The sequence below is a fragment of the Trichosurus vulpecula genome, chromosome 7 (genome assembly GCF_011100635.1).
Source record: "Trichosurus vulpecula isolate mTriVul1 chromosome 7, mTriVul1.pri, whole genome shotgun sequence".
NCBI classification, from domain to species: domain Eukaryota; kingdom Metazoa; phylum Chordata; class Mammalia; order Diprotodontia; family Phalangeridae; genus Trichosurus; species Trichosurus vulpecula.
In genome coordinates this window covers 87,351,789-87,374,513 of record NC_050579.1, presented here as the reverse complement: position 1 = coordinate 87,374,513, position 22,725 = coordinate 87,351,789, and the positions used below count along the sequence as shown (strand labels likewise).

The following is a 22,725-nucleotide window of genomic DNA, read 5'->3' as shown; positions in this document are numbered from 1 at the left end:
ATGGCATCACCTTCCTTATGTCATGGTCCTCTTTGTGAACAAAAGACAAAAAAAACCCCCAATATTGTTAACAATCTACCTACGTTACACATAAGCTACGGGATAACAATGGAGGTCACAGGAAGAAACTGGCACACAAAACAATGCTTTCACCTTATCATTTGCCATCTGTATCTGCAGATATTTAATTTCGGGGGGAACTGGGATAATGTGCTAACTCAAAGATTCTAAGAATAGGGAGCAGATTTGTTATTTAATTGCTTTAGGGGATTCTTGGATCAGGAAAACTCCCTCTACAAATGCAGGCTGATACCTTCTTTCCAACTTATGGTTTTAGAGTTGCCTAGAGCACTGGTAAGTTAAATGATTTGTCCAGGGCCACACAGCCCGAATTCATTAGAAACAGGACTTGAATTCTGGCTCTAAGGCCAGCTCACCATCCACCACAACACTGTGCCCTTTAAAAAAAGTCTAAAGAGCATCACATGTAGGTGTTGGTTCTTATATTTCTGTTTATCATTGTTAAAGTTTCATCACTTCCACTTCAATCCTTTGTGCTATATTCTTTCCTTTAAAGTCACATTTTAAAGTCTTAACATAAAAACTATGACATAACTGTGAACATAAATTAGCCGGTACTCTTACTTTTGTTTCAATTTTTACTTCTATTAAATGCCATGATAGTTCTTTGGGGGAATCTTTAAATAAATTACTTCAGCAAGCATATCATAAAGTTTTAATTTCTATTGCCCTAATGATGCATATATGGGATTAAAAATATGACACTATTACTCTATGGGATTCCCATATACTGAGTAAGTTGTTCCCCAAAGTCTCTTGATAGCATCCTATAATAGAATATTCACTGTCCCTTCTTCATGCCTATGACTGGCTTTGAGAGGTGTTTTGTCCCTGCCTTTGGAAGCTTCTAACAAGGATATTTTTATCTTTTTAAAACCAGGCTTCTTTTCTAATTCCACTAATGTCATGTTTGTTTGTTTCTTATTAAGAACACTCATTATTTCTAAATTTAGTTTCCTATTGTGCTACAAATTTCACTTTGTGGACATAGTTTTCAGGTGTCTGTTGCAATCACAAAGTTATGAGATTGTTCATGTGTAATGTGGGAAATGAATTGGATTATTTTCTAATTGTATCTAGTAACTATAGACAATTAAAAATTTTTTTAGAGTCCCTTTTGCTTTCTATTCTTTCTTTCATGTATATACTATATATACTATATCTGTTTTAGGGTCAAATCTTTATAGTACTCGGGTGCCAAGTATAATTCTACATTCATTCATTTGTTCAGTGTGTCTGAAATACTTACTATATGCAATATACTGCACTAGGCATTGAGAGATACATATGTAGATACAACATGGTCTCTGACTTTACGGAGCTTACACTGTAGATGAATCATGCACAGGGCTAATATAAACCCTTATTTCTGTGCACAGTAGATCCAAGGACTCTGGACTTTATTAGATCCTCATGTTTACTTTGGGGTGAGATGGCCTTTTTGTGAGTCATATCTCATGAAGTAAACCCTCTGAGCTGTCTTTGCTTTGAAACACTATTTCCAGGCCTGATCTGGTATTAGGGGCAGCGTGGTTGTTCTTTACCAATTAGCCCAAAGCTGGCTTGTACTTAAGTACATGACTAGTGTTAATTTATACCAGGTTAAGATATTTTGGGATCATTATATTTTAATCCCTTAGCTAAAATGAAGGTTGAAGAGGTAGACTTTGGAAAGGAAAATACATGTGTGCGTGCACATGTGCACACACACACACACACACACACACACACACACACACCCTTCTACTAATGGTAGGAGCTGTGCTCACATAGGTGCTCTTTGAATGACAATTTGATTGAATTATTTAAAGGGAGCTTGTTTAACTGTAGTATTTTTGTGTTCATCAGCACATCTAACCTTTGCCTCAAATTCTCCAGGGACACTTCCAATCCCCCAGGATTATCTGCTTCAGTGATTCTAAGAAAAGCTACTGATGCTCATTAGCAATTAACAAGTTATTAATTTTAATGAAAGCTGAATAAAAGAGGGAGGTTTCTTCTTATTTTTAATTGTGCTCCTTTTTGTGGAAAACAAAAAGGCCAAAAAATGATGGATTTGTTATCAATTGTAAATACTGCTACTTAAGTCTATATAAGGCGCAATTTATAATTTTTTTCTTTTTAAAACTTATACAGATATTTAGAAGGGGCACTGAATTGTGCTATTTCATGTAACCTCTTAGATTTACCAAGCACAGATGATTTGCAATAAATTTGTTACTTGTTTTCTTATGACTCTTTGGTTCATTTAGCAGTCTCTCAGTCCTGTCTACAGTGGGCCTGAGTCATCATTTATTTTTAGATCCAACTATTCCTTCATAAAAAAATGGTAGCTGTGATAATTTATGGGGAATATGTGCTGATGAAATAAAAGGAGAAAGGAAGAAAACAAGTATTTAATAAGTGCCTGCTATGTGCCAGGCACTGTGCTGTGTTTTCCAAACATTTCATTTGATTCTCACAAAAATTCTGGGAGGTAGGTGCTATTATTATCCCCATTTTTGGTTGAGGAAACTAAGAGAGGTCAAGTGACCTGCCCAGAACTGCACAACTAGTAAGTTTTTGAGGTTGGATTTGAACTCAGATCTTCCTGACTCCAGGCCTATGTATTGCCACCTAGCTGCTTCTAATAAGCCCTTTGGTCTTTTGATGTCACCCTGGTACAAACAAGAAGATGGCCTCTGCAAAGAACAAGCAGACTGTTGCCTACGTGGTAAGACAACAGTTAGTCAACACACATTTATTAAGTACTTACTATTTTCCAGGAACTGTGTTGTGTGCAAGTCATAAAAAGAAAGGCTAAACATAATCGCTGCTCTACAGCTGCTCATGTTCTATTTATTTAGGGAGACAAGACACAAATCACTATGTCCGTGCATGTTGTATACATTATAAATGGAAGGCAACGTCAGAGGAAACAAAAGGGCAGTCAAGGGTAGGATGTAGAGGGGCTGAGAAAGGCTTCTTGTAAAAGATGGGATTTAGGCTGAGGTTTGAAGGAGGCCAGGGAAGGTGGGAACACAAGTAGGGAGAGAGAAGATTTCCAGCATGATGGACAGCCGGTAAAAAGTGATGAAGTCAGGAAATAGAATTCTTACATTTGAGGGATGGAAAGTAGACCAGTATAGCTGGATCATAGAATATATGGAGGGGACAGCAATGGGGAAGAGGACTGGAAGGGTAGGAAGAGGTCAGGTTGTAAAAGGCTTAAAACACCCGGCAGAGCATTTTATGGTATTTGAAACTGTAGGTAATAACAAGCTGCTATGGTTCACTGAGTGGGGGAGGTGGGGTGATGTGGTCAGACCTATGCATTAGGAAAATCGCTTTGGAAGCTGAATGAGGGATTGATTAGAGTGGAGGAGGACTTTAGGTAGAGACAAAGAAGAAAACTATTACAATAGTCCAAGTGTGAGGTGCTGAAGGGTGGTATCTTTGTGAAGAGACAAAACTTGGCAGCAAATTGGGTAAATGTAGTTGATGTGAGAGAGGAGTTGAGAATGATTCTGAGGTTGTGAGACTGGGTGATAGGGAGGGTGGTGGTTTCTCAACTGAACAGGAAATTTGAGAAGAGGGGATAGTTTTGGAGGAAAAATAATAAGTTTGGTTTTGGATATGTTGAGTTCGAGATACCTCCAGGGTATCCAATTCAAGATGTGCAGGTGGCAGTTGGTAATGAGGGACTAGAAATTAGGGGTGGATATATCAATCTGAGAATCATCTGCATAGAGGTGACAAGTGAACCCATGGGAGCTAATGAAATCAGTAAGTGAGATAGTATGGAGGGAGGAGAGATGAGAACTCCACAGAGAGCCTTTCAGGATACTCATGGTTAAAGGGCATGTCATGGAAGGAGATCCAGCAAAGGAGACCATGAATGAGCAAGCAGTTAGACAGGTGGGAGGAGAATCAGGAGAGATCGGTGTCACCAAAATCTAGAGAAGCGAGACAGTCTAGTAAGAGAAGAGACGATAACCAACAGTGTTGAATGTTGTAGAAAATAGGTCAGGAAGGATGAGAATTTAGAAAGGGACATTAAATTTGGCAATCAAAAGATCATTGGTAACCTGGGAGAGAGCAGCTTTAGTTGAAAGATGAGATCAGAAGCCAGATTTCAGTTGCTACAGAAGGAATTAGAAATGGCTTTCTGCCAAAAAAAATCTCAATTGGCTTTCTGTAGTTCTTTAGATTCCACTATTAGAGGTTCATTCCTTTAAGTTAAGACTCTGCAACTCTTGGGGAGAATAGTGGAAAGAACACCGGATTAGAACTTTTGGAGAGAGGATTCTAATTCAATTCTGTTACTACTAAAGATAGCTCACACACAGAGAAGAATTTATGGTTTACAAAGCTACTTAAGTACATTATCTCATTTGATCCTCACAACAACCCTCTGAGGTAATTCAGATATAATTATATTATAGATGAAGAAACTGAGGAGAGAGGTTAAGTGATTTGTGCAAAGTCACACAGCTAATAGACAAGGCTTTGAATCCAAGTTCCATCATTCCAAATCCAGTGTGATTTTTTTCACTGTATTATATCAGCCTCTTGCCCTGTTCCCTCCTCTTACCTCCCCAATCATCATAGCCATCAAATTCATTTAAGAAGGAATTGTTGGAGGAGTGGGGCACAATATAAACAGGAGCCATCCTGCTAGTTCAGCCACAGGGCTGTAAGACTCCTAAGTGAACAAATAATCAACTGAGAATAGGTAACAATCTATACTTTTCCCAGGAGTAGCCACTGACTGATGAGCCAACCAATACAATGAAGGAGCAAAGCAGGGAAAATATTGGTTTCAAATATACTCAGTGTAGAAACACCAATCAACATATAATTGATTCACTACTTATATTCAATTTTACATGCAAATCCCTTAACATCCTTTGCTAAGTAGTATTTTATTAGCCAGATTCTAGCTACTCTAGGTATTTGAACAGAAGAAAATTTCATTTCTTTTAAAAAAAAGGTTTATAATTTAGCCAGCTGCCCCCAGTTTATTTAAATTAGTGAGATTTTATTGTATTTCAATCTCCTGGATTCTCAGTGGAATAATCTGGCCAATTGCAGAAATTTGTTGTTGCTCATTTATCTTATTTCCTTTGGGAATTTGTTAACTTGCAAAGCATGTGGAGACACATGTATCATGGTGAAAAGATGAATAAACAAGAAACTGTACAGATTTCCTCCCCCTACCCCATATTCACTAAATTGCTTCCTTTGCATTTATCCTCCATATAGTATCCCAATTTGTATTTCATACAGTCCCTTGGGATAGTGAACAATCATTTCAATGTTTGAATATCAGAAACTTTTCAGCCTTGCTAATTATCTGCTCCAGGAAGTCACTGTCCCTATTAAGCAATGACGGGGAAAAACTACCTTCAGAAGGGAAAGGATGTCAGAACCAAGGCTGGTGAGTGAGCCATAAGATTCCCAAACTACTCTACACAAAAAGGTCAAGAGTGTGTGACTAAGGGCAGAAGAGTCATAGAAAGAAAAGATAGCTTTCTTGTCTGTTCCTTTTCTTCTGACTCACTCATTTCTTTAGAAGAGAGGGTTTCCTCTTAAACTATAGAGAGACAAGGAAGAGATCAGAACACATTGATTTTTCTTAATAAAAAAAATGAACTGAAATTTTTTTTCAACCATTAGCTAGTTTGATAAGCAAAGCTGAATTCTGGGTAGCTCACGTAAGGGGTCCCCTGAGGATGGCTGAATCAGGATGATTTGTCTTCTCTAACAGATTATAGTAAAGATTCATTTCTTTCTTTTTTCTTTCCTTCCTTCCTTTTTTTTTGGCAATGCTATATATCTTCTTCTCTTATCACTGTCAAATTTCCAGCACAATCTTCAGTGTTCTGGTAGGCTGCCCTTATATACTTGTCAGGGACGAGGATATTTATAATGCTAAGGTAAACAGGACCTCTTCCATTTTCCCTCCTCCTTATAATTATCTCAGCAGAGGAGATGAAAGGTTTAAGAACGCCTGTTTAACATCCCTCAAAATGGTGGGTTTTTCATTACAAGAATAAAGGCTTGCTAGTAACTGCATCTATTATCATCTTCCTTTCCTTCCTGCTTTACAGTCAAATAACTGAAGAAGTGATGTGTGTATCCCTTTCAGAAAACAAAAAGGCTGGGCTAGATAGCAAGGAGAAATTTCTATTATTGTAGTCCTAGAAATGTTCATATAGAGAGCCACTCTCTCATACTTCCCAGTCAAGAGATTTCCATATATCTAAATGACAGTGGAATGGAATAGAACTGGGGAGATTAGGAGACATACAGACAATAAAGACATGTAGTATTTTAATTTTGCCTCTGTAGCCACACTGCTTAGCAGAATGTCTGGCACCTCATAGGTGCTTAATAAATGCTCATTGATTGACAATTACTACTCAGATTTTTCATTTCCCTTGTTTTTCACTCTATAGCTGAACAGTATTTATGGTGGAAAAGGGTCAGTAGACAATGTGAATAGTAGGCTGAACAGCAAATCTTTTCTTGAAAAAGCATGCAATAAAGTAAGGTGCTAAGTAAAACAAAGGATAGAGTGCTGGGCCTGGGAGTCAAAAACTCATCTTCCTGAGCTGAAATTTGACCTTGGATGCTTACTAGTTCTGTTACTCTGGGCAAATCACTTAGCCCTGTTTGCCTCTGTTCCCTCATGTACAAAATGAATTGCAAAAGGAAACAGCAAATGACTCCAGTATCTTTGCCAAGAAAACCCCAAACGGGGTCACAAAGAGTCAGATACGACTGAAACCGACTTAACAACAAAGACAAAAGCAAGTTTCACAGAGAAATTGAGAAATATAGTCTCATTTTATGAAAATGCAGATTAATTTTTCATGGGAATCAAATTAAATGATGATTCTGCCTAGCACCTCTACCAGAGAGAAAAAGAAATCTTTAAATAATAATTCAGTCCCATGGTTCCTAGCTCATAGGATCACAGACTTAATGCTATGAGGGACTTAGTGGTCATCTAATCCAATCTACTAATTTTATATATGAGGAGACTGTGCCTCAGCTGTGACACAGACAGTAAGCAGCAAAGCTGGGATTGGAACCCACAATTTAGCTTGTTTTCATCCAGGTGAGAATAATATTATATTAGCTTAAAGACTAAGATTACATATATTTCATCTTCTTTCTTGAGGTATTTAAATTCCTAACACTCTCCATTTTTGTTATCATATGAAAGATTTGCTGACACCTCTAAAGAGTGGTGAGCTCATATGATAGCAAAAAGACAGCAGAAGCCAGTTAGTTAAAAGATTTATAGAGTAAAATTTTGGTACAATCTCTGCAGGCTGGAGGAATATTTGTATTATAAACTTCACACTGAAGATTAAAAAATCAAGCTTCAACTTCGTGACATTTCATTTTTCAAGCTCCCCAACTTAAATAAGGGCAAATAAAAGTGCTTTAGTCATCAAAAATACAAAAATAGCTTCTGGGAAATTTCACAGGCAGGATGAAGCAGTTGTTAGAGAAGTCCTTGAAGCATCATATTTCAATTCCTGACTGAGGCTGAGAAAAGCTGAACTCTGGGGTTTACAGGTTCAAAGACTGGAATAAAACTAAGCATGTAGCTTTAATATATGCCTTTGAATCAAGGTTCTTATGCCTGACATCTTAACCTAAAGATGAAGATTAATGTCCTTTTTGAAACCACAGTGACAGGTTTAAAAATTTTTGTAAGCCTATGGAGCATTTAGCTTGAATTCTTTTAATGGAATTATAAAAAGAAATTACATATATACTTGCTTCTTTTCAAAATGTGTCTATGTGTCTGTGCATGTGAACGCTACTTTTAAATCTCCAGTGCTTTCCTTTTTAAATTGATTTTTAGAAACAATTTCAAGTCAAAAATTCTACATTATTGAGTCTTCCCCAGTCCAGAGGCAGAGATGCTACAACCAGGGAAGAGAGAAGATCTTGAAATCCAGTCTCATGGTAGCTTCTAGGGTTAAGTCCTATGGCTACAATCCAGAGCACTCAGAGCTCAAAATAGTAGAGACAATACGGAGTCACTGGCTGAATTTTAAGATAGGTTTGCCAGATAGTTTAGAAGGCTTCTATTGTCAGTGGAAAGACGGGAAGGGAAGATGTGCTTCAACTTTTTTGGCTCAAGCAATGGAAAAGACTTGTGTTACTAGAGTTGAAAGGAAAACCAAATGAAGATAAACTAGGAAGTGTTTTCCAAATCCTTGGAAATGGGCTGATCAACTGACAGTGACACTAACCAATGATCTATGATAGAGCTATTTCTAAATATAGCCTTTGTTCCTTCCTTTGGGATTCTGATCCTTCACTGGGTCATTCTGCCTATACATACAGTTGGCAATTTATCTCCCTTGAGAAACATGAATCTTTATTCTTTTCACTGACAAAAGTAAAGTTGGTACTTAATAATAATAATAATAATAATAATAATTTTAATAAAAATATTCACATAGCACTTGCTGTGTGCCAGGCACTATACTAAACACTGCATAATTATCACCTCATTTGATCCTTACAACAGTCCTGGGAGTTTGGTGTTATCGGTATTATTCCCATTTTACAGATGAGGAAACTGAGGCAAAGAGAGGTTAACTGACTTGCTCAGGCTCGCAAAGAGTTATTAGATATCTGAGACCACATTTTTTTCCCTTTTTTTCCTCACCTAGTAGTATTTTATTTTTTTCCAATTACATGTAAAGGTAGTTTTCGACATTCACTTTTATAGGATTTTGAGTCTCAATTTTTTCCTCCTTCCCTCCTCACCAAGACAGAATGCAATCTGATGTGTTATACATGTACGATCATATTAAACATATTTCCACATCAGTCATGTTGTGAAAGAAGAATCAGAACAAAGGGAAAAACCATGAGAAAGTAAAAAAAAAATAAGAAAATAGTATGCTTCGATCTGCATTCAGACTCCATAGTTCGTTCTTTGGATATGGCTAACGTTTTCCACCATGAGTCTTTTGGAATTGCTGGGACCATATTTGAACTCAGGTTTTCCTGACTCAAGGTACAGAGTTCTATCCATTGCGCCCTATTTTAAAATTCAACTTTAATTTTTGATAGTTTCATACTCAAGGAAGATGGAGCTTTTAATGCCAGTTTCCCAAATCTGCCAGGTTAATCTGATCACAAAGTCTTTAGTGGTCTTTATTTTTAAATTGATATTGATTCGTTTTTATATTCAGCTTCATTTACAAATATTTCACTCCCCTCTCTCCAAATAAGCCTTATAACAAAGATTAAAAAAGGAAAGGGGAAAGCAATTCAGTGAAATTCATCAAGCCACTAACTGAGTCTGAAAGTACATGCAATTTTCCACGCTCTAGTTCTCCATCGCCGTATAGTCAACTTTTTATCATTTTTTTTTTTTGCCCACAGTAAGTAGCAGAGCTGAGATTCAAATCCATGTCCTTTGACTCCATTGGCAGTACCCTTAGCATTGAATCACTTCTTTTTCTTTTGGTAATTGGGGTAAGTGACTTGCCCACGATCACAGACCTAGTAAGTTTCTGAGGCTGGATTTGAACTCAAGTCCTCCTGATTTCAGGGCTGGTGCTCTATCCACTGCACCACCTAGCTGCCCCTGAACCACTATTTCTAATAGTCATAGTAAACAACAGATGGTTAACACGGCAGGTGCTATGGTGACTAGTAGATAGAAAGACTTTTAATCCAACAGACTTGCACTTAAGCCTCAACTCTAATGCTCCATCAAATTCCATGGTTCACAGGTCTAGAGCTGGAAGGACATTCGGAAGCCTTCTTGTCCAACGCCATTTTAGAAATGATCCAAGGTCACAACAGAGGTGAGATCTGAACCTAGTCTGACCCCAGTCGATGCTCTGGACTACACAGCTGTGCAATCATTGGCAAGGTGTTTAACCTCTCTACGGCTCAATTTCCTCACCTGCAACATAGGGATGCTTTTTTGTGCAGTTTATATCATGAGGTTGTTGTGAAGATCAAACGAAATAATGTACACAAAGAATTTTGGCAACCGTATGCTGTTAAATAAATGTTAGCTGTTGATGTTGGGAGAGAGTATACCACAGTAGACTTCGAGCCAGGGAAGACTGGGGTTTGAATTCTGTGTCTGTTACTTATTAGCTGTGTGATCACAGGCAAGTCACTTAACCTTTCTGATTTTAGGTTTTCCCATTTGTAAACTGGGGGAAACAATATGTAAGTATCAACCTAAATCAGTAGGTATAGGGACTGGACCTGGGATTTCATTAATATAGGCAAATTCCAGGTTATGAATTTCCCTCAATTTACAATCTTGGAGAGTTACTTAGAGCACTGATTGGCTTGGGTCATAAGCCCATTTGTGTCAGAGGCAGGACTGGAACCCAGATCTTTGAGGCCAGCTCTCTATCTACTAAGCTAGGTGACCCCTCTATTTGAAGAGTTTTGTAATCTTTAAGCATAAAATAAATACCAGCTATTCTTACTTTTCAATGCCTTTGTTTTTTTTTTGCCCTCCCATGTCCTATCAACCCTTAATAATAGGACACTGGAAAATCCATATATTTCTGGAAATACATGGGAAAAGAAATGAGCTGATCTCTAACTGAGAGGATGCAATGTTTTCTTATGGACTTTGAAGGTAGGAGAAGCCCTGAGTTTTTAGAAGAACCAAGTACTTGAAATGCTAAATTTTAGTGTTTACAAGATTCTAGGTTTTGTGGCTATTTTTTTTCAAAGCACAATATTAGAAAAACAAAAATTCGAGCTTCCCCAAAGCTGCACGGAATGATTTGTATGATGCTTCTCATTTCGTGAATAGATAATTCACAGCTTGGGAAGCTTGGCCATGATTATATCTTGAGAAAGGGAAAACATATAAGGATTGAAGTCAGGATATCCCACACATAGACAACCAAATTCTTTTTTCTTCTCTTTAAAATCCAGTTATTTAAGGAATGAGGGGAAATGGAAGTTAATCCTTAAATATGTAGGATATCCGTCTAAGTCCTGACATCCCTGGAAAATCCAATGTACAAATAGAAAATAATGAACAAAAGCATCACAGGGGCGCCATGAAGACCAAATATGAAAGTCCTTTGAAAAGCATAAAGTACTACACAAATGCAAAGTATGAATATTAAATATTAGTACTTTCTGGTCTTGAAAATACTAGGTAAGTGTGTTTCAATGATTATAGGTGACCTTTCTATTCACTAGTGCCTTATGTGACTGTGGTGATCCACCTCGTGATGCAAGTTCTACAGATGTATAAATTTTTACATGTAGAAATAAGTTTAAGTGACAGACTCAGGCCCTGGGTAGGATTGGATCCATTTATCACTTAAAGTATATTGAAGCTGTGGGACATAGATGGAACTTGGGGGCGTGGTGTATGATAATTTTTACATCCTAAATTTCTCTTATTTTCTGCCTTTTTTAAGCAGAAAAAAAAAGAATTTTGAAAAGAAGAGGATCACTGAAGAGGCTCCATTTTATTTTACAGCATTTAGAAAAGTACAGAAAAATAGAATTTAGAGGCAGAAGGAATTTTAGTGATCCTCCAGGGCCACAGAAATCAGTATTTTAGAGATGAGGAAACTGAGACCTCGAAAGATTAAATGACTTGCCAAGGTCAGAGAATGGTTATACATCTGTGGGGGTAATAAATAAGGAGTGTTATCTATAACTCTATATGAGCATAGCCATCTGAGCAGAAGGGGAGTGGAGGGCTTTCCATAAAACGCTTGGCCTTGTTCAGTTTATCTGATTTAGGCACAGTGACCATGAGGACTGTATGAATCTCACGAGAGAGGGTGGGGACACTGCTATTAAGGGCAATGTGTCCATACTGTATTCCTTACCACGACCTCTTACCCCATTGGCCACTGAACACTTACTATTACTTTGGAGGTTGCTGCTGTGCTGTGCCATGCTATGAAAGTTCCTCTCTGATATTGTCCACTTAGGTCAATTGCTTAGCTTAATGATTTATAAAGGAAAGGAAGACTAGGCAGGATTCATTGGTGATCTGAATTAGGAGAGGGAGTTTTCATTTGGAGAGCTCCTTGTACCAATGAAATCACACCAGACCCAATGCAAAATCTTTTAAGTAAATTAGCAAAGTTTGCTATTTAAAGGAATCCTTGGTGAATTATTTGTGCAGAGATTTATAAGGGAAAAAATCACCCCAAAGTTGACTCTTCTTTCTTTTTGGTAAACCAAGCTCTTCATAATGCTAGGTTTGCTTCAAGTGAGGGAAAACCCACATTTAAAGGAACTGAAATTAAAAATCCTGTTTTCTGTTTTACAATAGTTTTTTGAATCAGAAATATTGGTTTATGGAACATCTACCAATCTGTACAGTTTGTGGTCTTTGAGAGTTCCCTAGGGCACTGAGAAGATGAATCACTTTCCCAACATCACACAGCTAGTATCTAAGTCAATTCTAGAGTCAAGCCTTGAACCCATAACTTCCTGACTGAGGCTAGTTCTCTATCAACAACCACATGACACCAAAACCCATAATTCCTTTTTGAGGTTGGAAACTAGTTAGAAACTTGCTCTAAAAGTAATGAAAATAAGTTGAGTGGATTATTTTTATTCTTACCATGATTTTACAGAAAAAAACCCCAACAAAATATATTACATCCTGGAAATAGATCTAGCTGCCTCTCCAGAAACTAGATGCTTTATCTTCTTGCATTTTTCCTACATAAGGGGATGGCTTATTTATATGATTGTAACAAAGATTTGCCACTTGCAGTTCTCCGGAGAAGTAGATCATGGGTACAGCTTATGCTCTGGGGGCCCAATGCTGTATGCATCAGCTTCTGTGCCCTTCCCTGGGAATTCTTCTCTTATTACTGAATTCTCAATCTCAGTAGGAATGGCCCTAGATAATGTTCAGGGGGAGGAAAGAACAAATAGACACATCTACACTAACAGTCAGAATTGCATGGGAACACACAGAAATAACAGATGTTCATTCATACCTAGTCTGTTGGAGGGGTTCCTTTTGAAGAGTGCCCGCAGCAAACTCTGGGCTTCAATGCTTAGGAACTGAGGCATCCCGAGCTTGGCTCTGAAAAATATAAGATTTTTTTCTTGTATAGACAAATGTGTAAAACAGAGGAAGAGAAACCCTTCTGAAGATCGTCTGAAATACCAAGTGGTCAGTGCTGGTATCTGAAGCCGAGGGACACAGAACCTCCTTTGTATCGGTCAAGAGCACACCTGTGGCACTGAAGCATTAGCAGTCCTCCTGTGATTCTGCCACTCAGATTCAAAGATATTCTTGGCTAAAAGCAAGACCTGAGGTTATATCAGGTGTCCCAAAAGTCTTAGTGCAATTTTAAGCTTTAGTGACTTAAAACTGCACTAAGACTTTGGAGGACACCTTGTATTTCTAGCAGGTGACTACAGGGATTTCACTAACTTCAGAAATGGGTAAAGTAGATATACTTTATATCTACTTAGCCTTCGAATGAAGCCCATTAGGTCCTAATTCAGTCTCAGCATCTATCTATAGAGGAACTTCAACTAAAGCTTCAAGGGCATACTAATACTAATAGCTTCCATTTCTATAGCATTCTAAGGTCTGCAAAGTGCTTTATGTGTATAGGTGATGTTGTTCTCCCTATTTTACAGCTGAGGAAACTGAGGCTAGGAGAGTTAAGTGATTTGCTCAGGGTCATACCACTAGTAAACGTCTGAGGTAGGATTCAAAGTCAGGTCTTCCTGTGTCCCAATCCAGCACTCCATCCACCATATTGTCACCTAGCTGCCAAAGGAAATCAGCTCACAAAGTTGAATGTTCCATGTCGGCTAAGTTAGGTGAGCCATATTGGTGGGATAACTTGAGCTTCCTTATTCGGTTGGTAGAATACCAGTCTTCTGGAACACCGGTTCTCAAAATATGGAACAATGCATTTAGAGAAGAAGGAGCAGAGGAGGAAGATGAGGAGGAGGAGAAGGAGAAGGAGGAGAAGGAAGAGGAGGAAGAGGAGAACAAGAAGGAAAAGAAGTGGGGAGGGGAAAGGGGGAGAGGAGGAGGAGAGAAAGAAGTGAAGAGGAAAGGAGAGGGAGAAAGAAGGAGAACAAGAAGGAGAACAAAGAGGAAGAGAAGGAAGGGGAGAGGTGAGGGAGGAGAGAGGAGGTACAGAAGGAGGAGGAGAAGAAGACATCTCATATTTTTGGCAAGATGCACAGAATCTTTCTATTACATCAAAAGAATCATTTTTAGGCTTTTCTTTCAGAGAGAACTATTTCTATGCCTTCTGTTTAAATGAAATTTTGTGCATGGCTCATCTCATAAAGAAGCAAATAATTCACCAAAAAGCATTTTAAAATGCTTACATTGTTCCAGGCACTGTGCTAGGCTTTGGGGATAGGAGGACAGAGAAAGAAACAATCTCTGTGCTCTAGGAGCTGATGAAATCACAGCTCCAAATAAATTAAGTAGTGGTATGCTCTATTCTAAAGTACAAATATATAAATATTCAGATTTTTTAAAGGAGAAAATTAGGAGGGGGTGCTGGTAGGTGGTGGCAGCAGGATTATTTGTTTTCTGAAAGGATTCACAATAGGGTTCCTTTAAATTGCTTCTGTATTTCATTTAAAATAGGATTTAATTTACAAAAATTTTAGCTTATGTTCCCCTTTTCAGGAAGCTCTCTGTTGTACAAAATGGCAAGTGTATGCACAGTCAGCAGGGCTGGGGGTGGAGGGTGGCTAAGCAGACTAGCTCTTGGATTCTTCTGCTGGCTGTAATTTCATTCTCTTAATTGTGAGTTTGTAGAAGTCTTTCCAGAATGCACTGTCTCCTTCCTTCCTCTTCTCTTTCATTTTCCCATGTCTATCCTACCCCTTTCTCTTTTGTCTTTTCTGTTTCCTGAAATTGGTAGGGAGATGAGGATATGGTTAAATTGTAGATACGTGACCACGTTCAGGTTTCTTTATTCCCCCATCCCAAGCCTGAGGGTAAAAAAAAAATTCTTGACAGTAATTAGGATAATGAGCTAAACTAAGTTATTATAATTATTATTTTTTGCCAAGAACAATTTGCAAATAAAGGATGAAGAATGTAATCAGGGACTTCCAATGAAAGAACTAGGAAATGGTAAGCCAGCATATGGATGCCTTTAGATTTGATTATAATGCTTAGACAAGGTGGCACATTAATTATAAAGGTAGATAGGCTCCTCTAAAAGCTATTAATTAGGACGGTCCATGTAGAAATAGTTTATGTTTTCTACAATTGCCTGGTTGTATTCTGGGAAAGTTGTCTAAGAAGAAGGAATCTGTTCTTTGCGTTACTTAATGCCTAATTTCTCAATGGTGGCTGTATTATCATATTAGGGGGAATGCAGGGCCAGGATTGGCTTCATCAAAACTATTGAGAAGGCAAAGTGGCTTTGGGGAACCCCCTCACATGATGCCCTTTTCAACAATCTCACTCTTCCAAGGACCCAGGATCAGTCCATCAGGCTCTGCCTTATAGAGAAGAAAGCAATCTGGTTAAAGTGTCAGTACATGGAATAATTGTGTTGAAAGGTAGTGCAGGGTAGTGGATAAGGAGTTGGACTTGGAGGCAGGAAGGCCTGAGTTCAAATGATATCCTTGGCACATTCTAGCTGTGTGACCATGGGCAAGTCACTTGCTTCCAAGGAACTTGCTAAGACTATTAATAGCTGATCTGCTTCACTGAAAGGAACTTTCATTGGCGTGGGGTGTTCCCTAAGTGGATGAAACTACAGAGCAAGACCAAAATCTGAGCTTATTTACATTTTCGAAGACTATAAGGAAAAGGCAATCACTTAAAGGAATGAATATTTAATTTTGGTAATTTTTTTTGTACTAAGGCAATTGAATGAGAATATATTTGGGAGCGGGGACACCTGTGGAGTACCCCTGAAATGGCCCTGAATTTATCGTGAGTAGTACTAAGCACACCTAGAGTTTTAGGCAGAAGTCACAATGATACCCCAGAGCAAGGCTTCTTAACCTGGGGTTTGTAAACTTGAAATTTTTTGTGATAACTGTGACTGATTTCACTTGATTCACTACAACTGATGTCCTCTGTATGTATTTTACTTTATGCATTTCCATTTTTTACTTTAGGAAGGAGTTTGCAGGTTTCATCAGACTGCCAAAGGGATCTAATGAACCACACAAAAAAATTGAGAACCCTTGATGCAGAGTTTAGGCTAGATCTGGAACAGCTTGGGAACATGAACCTAGACTAGAGAGCGCTTGGCTGGAAAAAAGCTGTCCCAGATATAGGTTTATTCCTGAGATAGCCTAGGATAGTCTCTGTGTTTAACCTGGGCAATACTATAGACGTAGTCATTCAGAGGCAACTTAAGCTATACCCGTCCCAACCCCCAGGTCTTCTTATGGACCACCACGTGAAATCGACCTCAGTTGCCAAGCCAGTCTTTGCAATGATGAGTGAGGCGTATGTTGTGAAACCGATAGGATAGAACACCTCCATCTAACTCCATGGAGTATAGAAAGGGCTGGTGTGAGGCACAAAGAGAAAAGATTAAACTCAATTTCAGGCATTGATTCAGGAGTCTTGCGCCATCATTATTGATTGGCTATACTCTGCTATTGAGAAGTTTCTGGATTACCTAGAGCAAGGAGGAGGATGGCTGGATTTCTTTTTATTCTAGCCATTGCAAAACGATGCTAATCACGATCAGTATCTGCAGAGGGTCAGTAACCAGCCCAAGGTCAATCAGAACAAGTCAGCTGCAGAGAGGGATTAGAAGAAAACCTCTCTCCCAATCACTTGACCACCGCTCTTCTCTTGATTCTCTGAATCTCCTAAATCACACAGCCTCTTGGCTTTTGTGGTTCATCACACACGGCAGCCAAAACAAATGGCTGAGTTCAGAACCCCTACTGTTAACATAGGTAACTTTCACTTGGGGTTTCTACTGAACAAGTCACTAAAGTTAGAGTAACTAATCTTACAGGCCCCCCCACCTTTTAGGTGGTGCAGTGGTTAGAGCCAGGAGTCAGGAGCACCTGAGTTCAAAGCTAGCCTCCGACATTTACTAGCTGAGTGACCCTGGGCAAGTCACTTAACCCTATTTGCCTCAGTTTCTTCATCTGTAAAATGAGCTGGAGAAGGAAAAGGCAAACTACTCTAGTATCTTTGTCAAGAGAACCCCCAAAATGGGGTCACAGAGAGTCAGACATGACTGCAGCAACTCAACAACAATAACAACCAACCCCAGAATACTAATAGTTATAATAATAACAAGCCTTATTATGTAGCATTTTGTGGTTTGTGTTATTGTTGGGGTTCAGTCATTTAGTCCTGTCTGACTCTTCATGACCCTGTGGACCATATTGTCTATGGGGTATTCTTGGCAAAGACACTGGAGTGGTTTGCCAAAGGTTTGCAAAGCACTTTATAAATACCTCATTTTATCCTTACGACAATCCTGGGAGGTAAGTGTTGTGGGATTCTGATCGCAAACATCAATTCTTGGTTAGAGAATTCACCAGAATCTTTCAGTATAATTACTCATACCCAGACATTTATTTCATGCATAGATGGAAAATAAGTTGATATTCTGCAACTAAACACATTGCTAATAGTCTGTCCTGATTCCTAACCACCTACTTAAGACTCGTACTCTTAGAAGCAAGTGTAGAGTTTGATATCAGACATTATTAATAAGCACTGCACCAGACTAATATTTCTCTAACCACACAGGCTGTCTCTGCCCCAGCCATACTCCTACCTTCTTCCTGGTAGCCCCTCCCTTCTGTCTTCTCTCTTTTTTGAAATACATATCTATAATATTCTATGTTTGGAAACTTCCAAGCTAGAAATTTCCAGCTTCCTAGATAACTGGCAACTCTCTGTTTGTGAATTAGGGAAACTGATCACAGCCACCTTAGCAGAAGGGACCCCTCCTTCTTATAAAACACCTGCCCTTGGTTCAGTTTCTCTGAGCTGCCATGATGGAACCAGGAGTACTGCCTTTTGAGGACTTGGTGTAAATATGCAAAGGGTCTTGGCTCTGGCAATACCGTAATAAACTATGCAGCCCTCCTTCACTCAAGCCAAAGTCAACTGCAAGTCATGTCATCATTTCCCTGATGTCATGGTCCTCTCAAACACAACAACAACAATGAACTATGACCTCCTGTAATGCTGTCGGGATCATGATGCACGAGGTTCCCAGGTGACATCACTGATTATATTCCTTCTATGTTCTGCCTTAGCAGTGTCAGCCCTAGCTCCAGGGTAGGGAGCCAGTAGGCTAGTCAAGTTTGGAGATGGCAGCTACAGTCCCAGTTTGGGTGATGAATCCTGATGCCTTAGCACCTTTGCCCTGTGGATCCTGCTTTTTCCCCACAGTGCTCTCTTGATTGTCTCCAGTTGAGTTTTGTTGTGGCTTTCCTTTAAAGCAGAGGTTATTAACAATTTTTGTTTAATGGACCTTTTTGGCAGTCTGGTGAAGGCTATGGACCCTTTCTCAATTAAATATTTTTAAACGGATAAAAATACAGAGAGTTACTAAAAAAATTATACTCAATTATGAAAAAAATTTTAAAGTTTACAGATCTCAATTAAGAACTCCTATTAAGGGGCAGCTAGGTGCTGCAGTGAGTAGAGCATGGGCCCTGGAGTCAGGAGGACCTGAGTTCAAATGTGGCCTCAGACACTTGACACACTTATTAGCTGTGTGACCTTGGGCAAGTCACTTAACCCCAATTGCCCTGCCTTCTCCCCTCCAAAAAAAACCCCAAAGAACTCCTGTTAAATCAAGAACCTTTTGCATTGCCTGCATCATCTGATTCTTCTGAGAAACTCTTCTTATCCTTTTTTTATTAAGATTTTTTATTTTTAGTTTACAACATTCAGTTCCACATAATTTTGAGTTCCAGATTTTCTTCTCCCCCCTCTTCCCCTCCCTCCCCAAGGCAGCATGGAATCCGATATCTTCTTACTCTTAACAATTAGCCCCAATAATAAGAATGTGCTCGAATGATGAGTTTTATTACTTGAGGATTTACTTACTTGAGGATGAGGGCCATGGTCTCCTTTCTGTCCTTTCCTTGGAACGGTAGCGACCCCGTTAGCATCTCAAACTGCAGAACAACAAATAAAATAATGAATCCCACGGCCGTATGCTCACAAACTATAGCCATACAAACTCAGTGACTCGGTGACCCAGGCAGCAGAAAACACAAATCAGTCTTGTATGTGTTAGAAAATCAGCTCCTTCAAAAGCAAGTGCTTTGGAAAATAGACAATGACATCAACTATATTTGCTATATTAATATGGTGATTTTATAGTCACAAAATAATCTTCTCATTTGGCCATTACAGAAGCACTCTATGTAGTATAAGTATTTATCATCATTCCCATTTTACATATAGGGAAAGAGAGGCTCAGAAAAGTTAACTAATTGGCCTTAGTAAGTAGAAAATGGCAGAACTGGGGTTCAAGCCTAGATCTTTTGATTGTAAATCCAAGACTCTTCTTAACACACCATGGGGATAAGAGATGCCAAATACGTTGGATGGATTTATATGCTGTAGGGAGATAGAACTGAAATGGAAATAGAAAATCACAATACACGTGCCCTTACCACTCCAGGTAGTGAAAAATAAAAGATGGATAGCTGCTAGACTGCAATCTTTAATGAAAAGCAAGTTATGAGACTTTATTTTTTTCCAAACAATAAATTTCTTTCAAGTGCTCATTTCCCTTAGCCCACAAAGCCTTAAATTAGATGTAAGCTGGCAGGAGTGGAGCATTTACATGGTCTTATCACAGTAGTACTAACATCTGGCTAGTTCTGATTTACAAGCTACAGCTCCTACGCCCCCTCCCCTGTCCCAAAAAGACCAGCCCTTGATAAGATCTCAACTCTAATTGAAGAGAGCCAAGTATTATTCTCTCTATGGCTCTCTGGCAGTTTAAGTTACAAGGGAGGGCAGTCACTGAGCAGATGTTTATTTGATCTTGTTAAATTTGTACCATGCTTGATTGCTTAGGCTAACGTGGTGGCATATTTCTCCATCTCATTTTTATTGCCACCCCCTTGAAATTCAGGCCCCACTTCTGAAAAGCTATTTTCAGATCTCTGCCTGTTTGGATGGTTGGAGAGAGCTCCACAAGAGTCAAATGTGCTGTTCTTTGCATACGAGGGTGGTGATCACAAAAGCATGACATTCACACAGGATTTTCAAATTTGCCAAGTGTTTTACATACAGTCTCATTGGACCTCCCTGCAACTCTCTGAAGAAGGGACCACAGGTGGTTTCCTTCCAAACGCAGATCAACAACCATCTATTTCATGAGGCCTTTTCCGATTGCACCTGGCTACTAGGGCCTTCCCCTCCCCCATTACCGAGTATTGATTCTACATATGCAGAGAGAGAGACACAGAGAGAAACACAAAGAGACAGAGAGAGAGACAGACAGACATAGAGACACAGAGAGAAAGACAGGAGAGGAAAGAGAGGAGAGAAAGAGACAGAGGACATAATGAACTTATAGCTTCAAAGTTAGTGAGACCAGGATTTAAATCCTGCCTTTGACACACATGTGCTGTGTGAGCCTGAACAAGTTACTTAAACTAATAGTGCTCCAGAAGCTACTCTCCAAGAGAGACCTACTTTGGTAAAGGGAGTTTCCCAATATTAATCACAGATCCAACCTCACTATCTCTTCTCCTCCCACTGCCGGCTACAAATCATGGCTTGATTTTTTTTTTTATTCTTTTGATTGTTTAAACTTAAGAAAGGGATGGAGAAAATGCTGATAATGCAGATTAAATTTAAAAGTCTGTCACATGTATATTCCGCCCCCTTCTCCCCAGAGCTGGTTGTTAAACATTTACCATCACAACCCTGCTTTTATGTGTTGTCTTTCTCTATTAGAATAGAAGCTCCTTGAGGATAGGCATTATCTTTCTTTTTGCTTACATTTGCATTTATTTTTTGCTTATATTTGCATTCCTAGTGCTTAGCACAGTGCTCAGCATACAGTGAGTGCTTAAAAATGCTTTATCTATTAGGATAAAGAGGTACAAAATTAGCTAGTTATGATGGTCTAAAAAAAAGTTATGATGCACAGTAAAAAAGGGTGGGGGAGAGGGGTATCATCTTAGACACAAGGCCCCAAATGAGAAAGGCTTATTCTCTGCTGTATTCTGACCTGGATAGACTACATCTGTCAGGTCCTCTCTATTTTGAAAAGGCATTAGCAAAATGGCTGAACAAGTGGTGGTATATGAATGTAATGAAATACTAATTTGCTATAAGATGAGCAGGAGAACTTCAGAAAAACCTGAAAGACTTGAATGAACTGATGCTGAGTGAAGTGAACAGAATCAGGAGAACACTGTATACAGTAACAGCCACAATGTGTGATGACTAACTTCGATAGATTTATCTCTTCTCAGCAGTGCAAGGATCCAAGACAACTCCAAAGGACTTATGATGGAAAATGCTGTCCATATCCAGAAAAAAGAACAATGGAGTCTGAATGCAGATGGAAACATATTATTTGTTCTCTCTCTCTTTTTTCTTTTTTTGTTTCATCTTTCTCATGGTTTCTCTCATCAGTTCTAATTTTTCTTTATAACATGACTAATGTGAAAAGAGGTTCAATATGAATATATATATGTAGAGCCTATATCAAATTACACCCTGTCTTGGGGTGGGGGGAGGGGAAAGACAGGGAGAAAATTTGGAACTCAAAATCTCATGGAAGCGAATGCTGAAAACTAAAATTAAATAAAAAATTAAAAACACTTCAAAGATCTAAAAGAAAAGAAAAGCATTAGCAAACTTGAAGCTCATTTACACTGGATCAAACAGGATTGTGAAAAGCCTGGAACCGTGGCACATAAGGACATTTTGAAGTATTGGGAAGGTTTCCCAGAGAGGAAAGACCTGGGATGGGGCAGGATGGTGCTGATCAATTATCTGGTGGGTGGACCATATGGAAGAGAAATGAAACTTTATTTTTGGTTTGGACCTAGAAAGCAGAACTAGAAACAATGGGTAGAAGTTGTAAGGAGAATGATTTCGGCTTGATAAAATTAGGGAAATAAAGTCTCTACCAACTCGTAGGGCATCTAGGTGGTCGAGTGGATTGAGTGCTGGGCCTGGACAGGAAGACTCCTCTTTCTGAGTTCAAATCTGGCCTCAGACACTCACTTGCTGTATGACCCTGGGCAAGTCACTTAGCCCTGTTTGTCTCAGTCTCTCATCTGTAAATGAGCAATTATTTTTTTCTATTTGACTATGTTATGGAAATGCTTGTTTTTATTAAGTTCTGCATAAAATAAAGTATTTTGCATACTGAAAAAAGATGAGCTGGAGAAGGAAATGGCAAACCACTCTAGTATCTCTGCCAAGAAAACCCCAAATGGGGTCAGGGATAATCAGAGGTGACTGAAAAACGACAAAACAGTCCAAAATGTCCAACAGTGGAATATATATCTCAAGTTAAACCGTATGCTTTCCTTTATCTAAGTTAAAATATGTTGGAAAAACACATTGCTATTAATAAAACATTTATTACTATTAATATTCAGTAGCCAGTCTCCTTTTTTTTTTGAAGACTTCTAAGTCCTGCAATAGACTGGGACATTAACAAGGTGCTAGCC

The 22,725-nt window shown here is 38.8% G+C and overlaps 1 protein-coding gene across 1 annotated transcript in view; it reads right to left on the bottom strand.

Annotated features, from left to right (window-relative positions):
- Positions 1–22,725, bottom strand: part of RPS6KA2 (ribosomal protein S6 kinase A2) — a 284,003-nt gene that overhangs the window by 82,700 nt on the left and 178,578 nt on the right. The window contains exons 9-10 of the mRNA XM_036767616.1: positions 19,118–19,188; positions 13,068–13,156 (exon numbers count right to left, since the gene is read on the bottom strand). Coding sequence (XP_036623511.1) covers positions 13,068–13,156; positions 19,118–19,188 — 160 coding nt within the window. The remainder of the gene's footprint in view (positions 1–13,067; positions 13,157–19,117; positions 19,189–22,725) is intronic.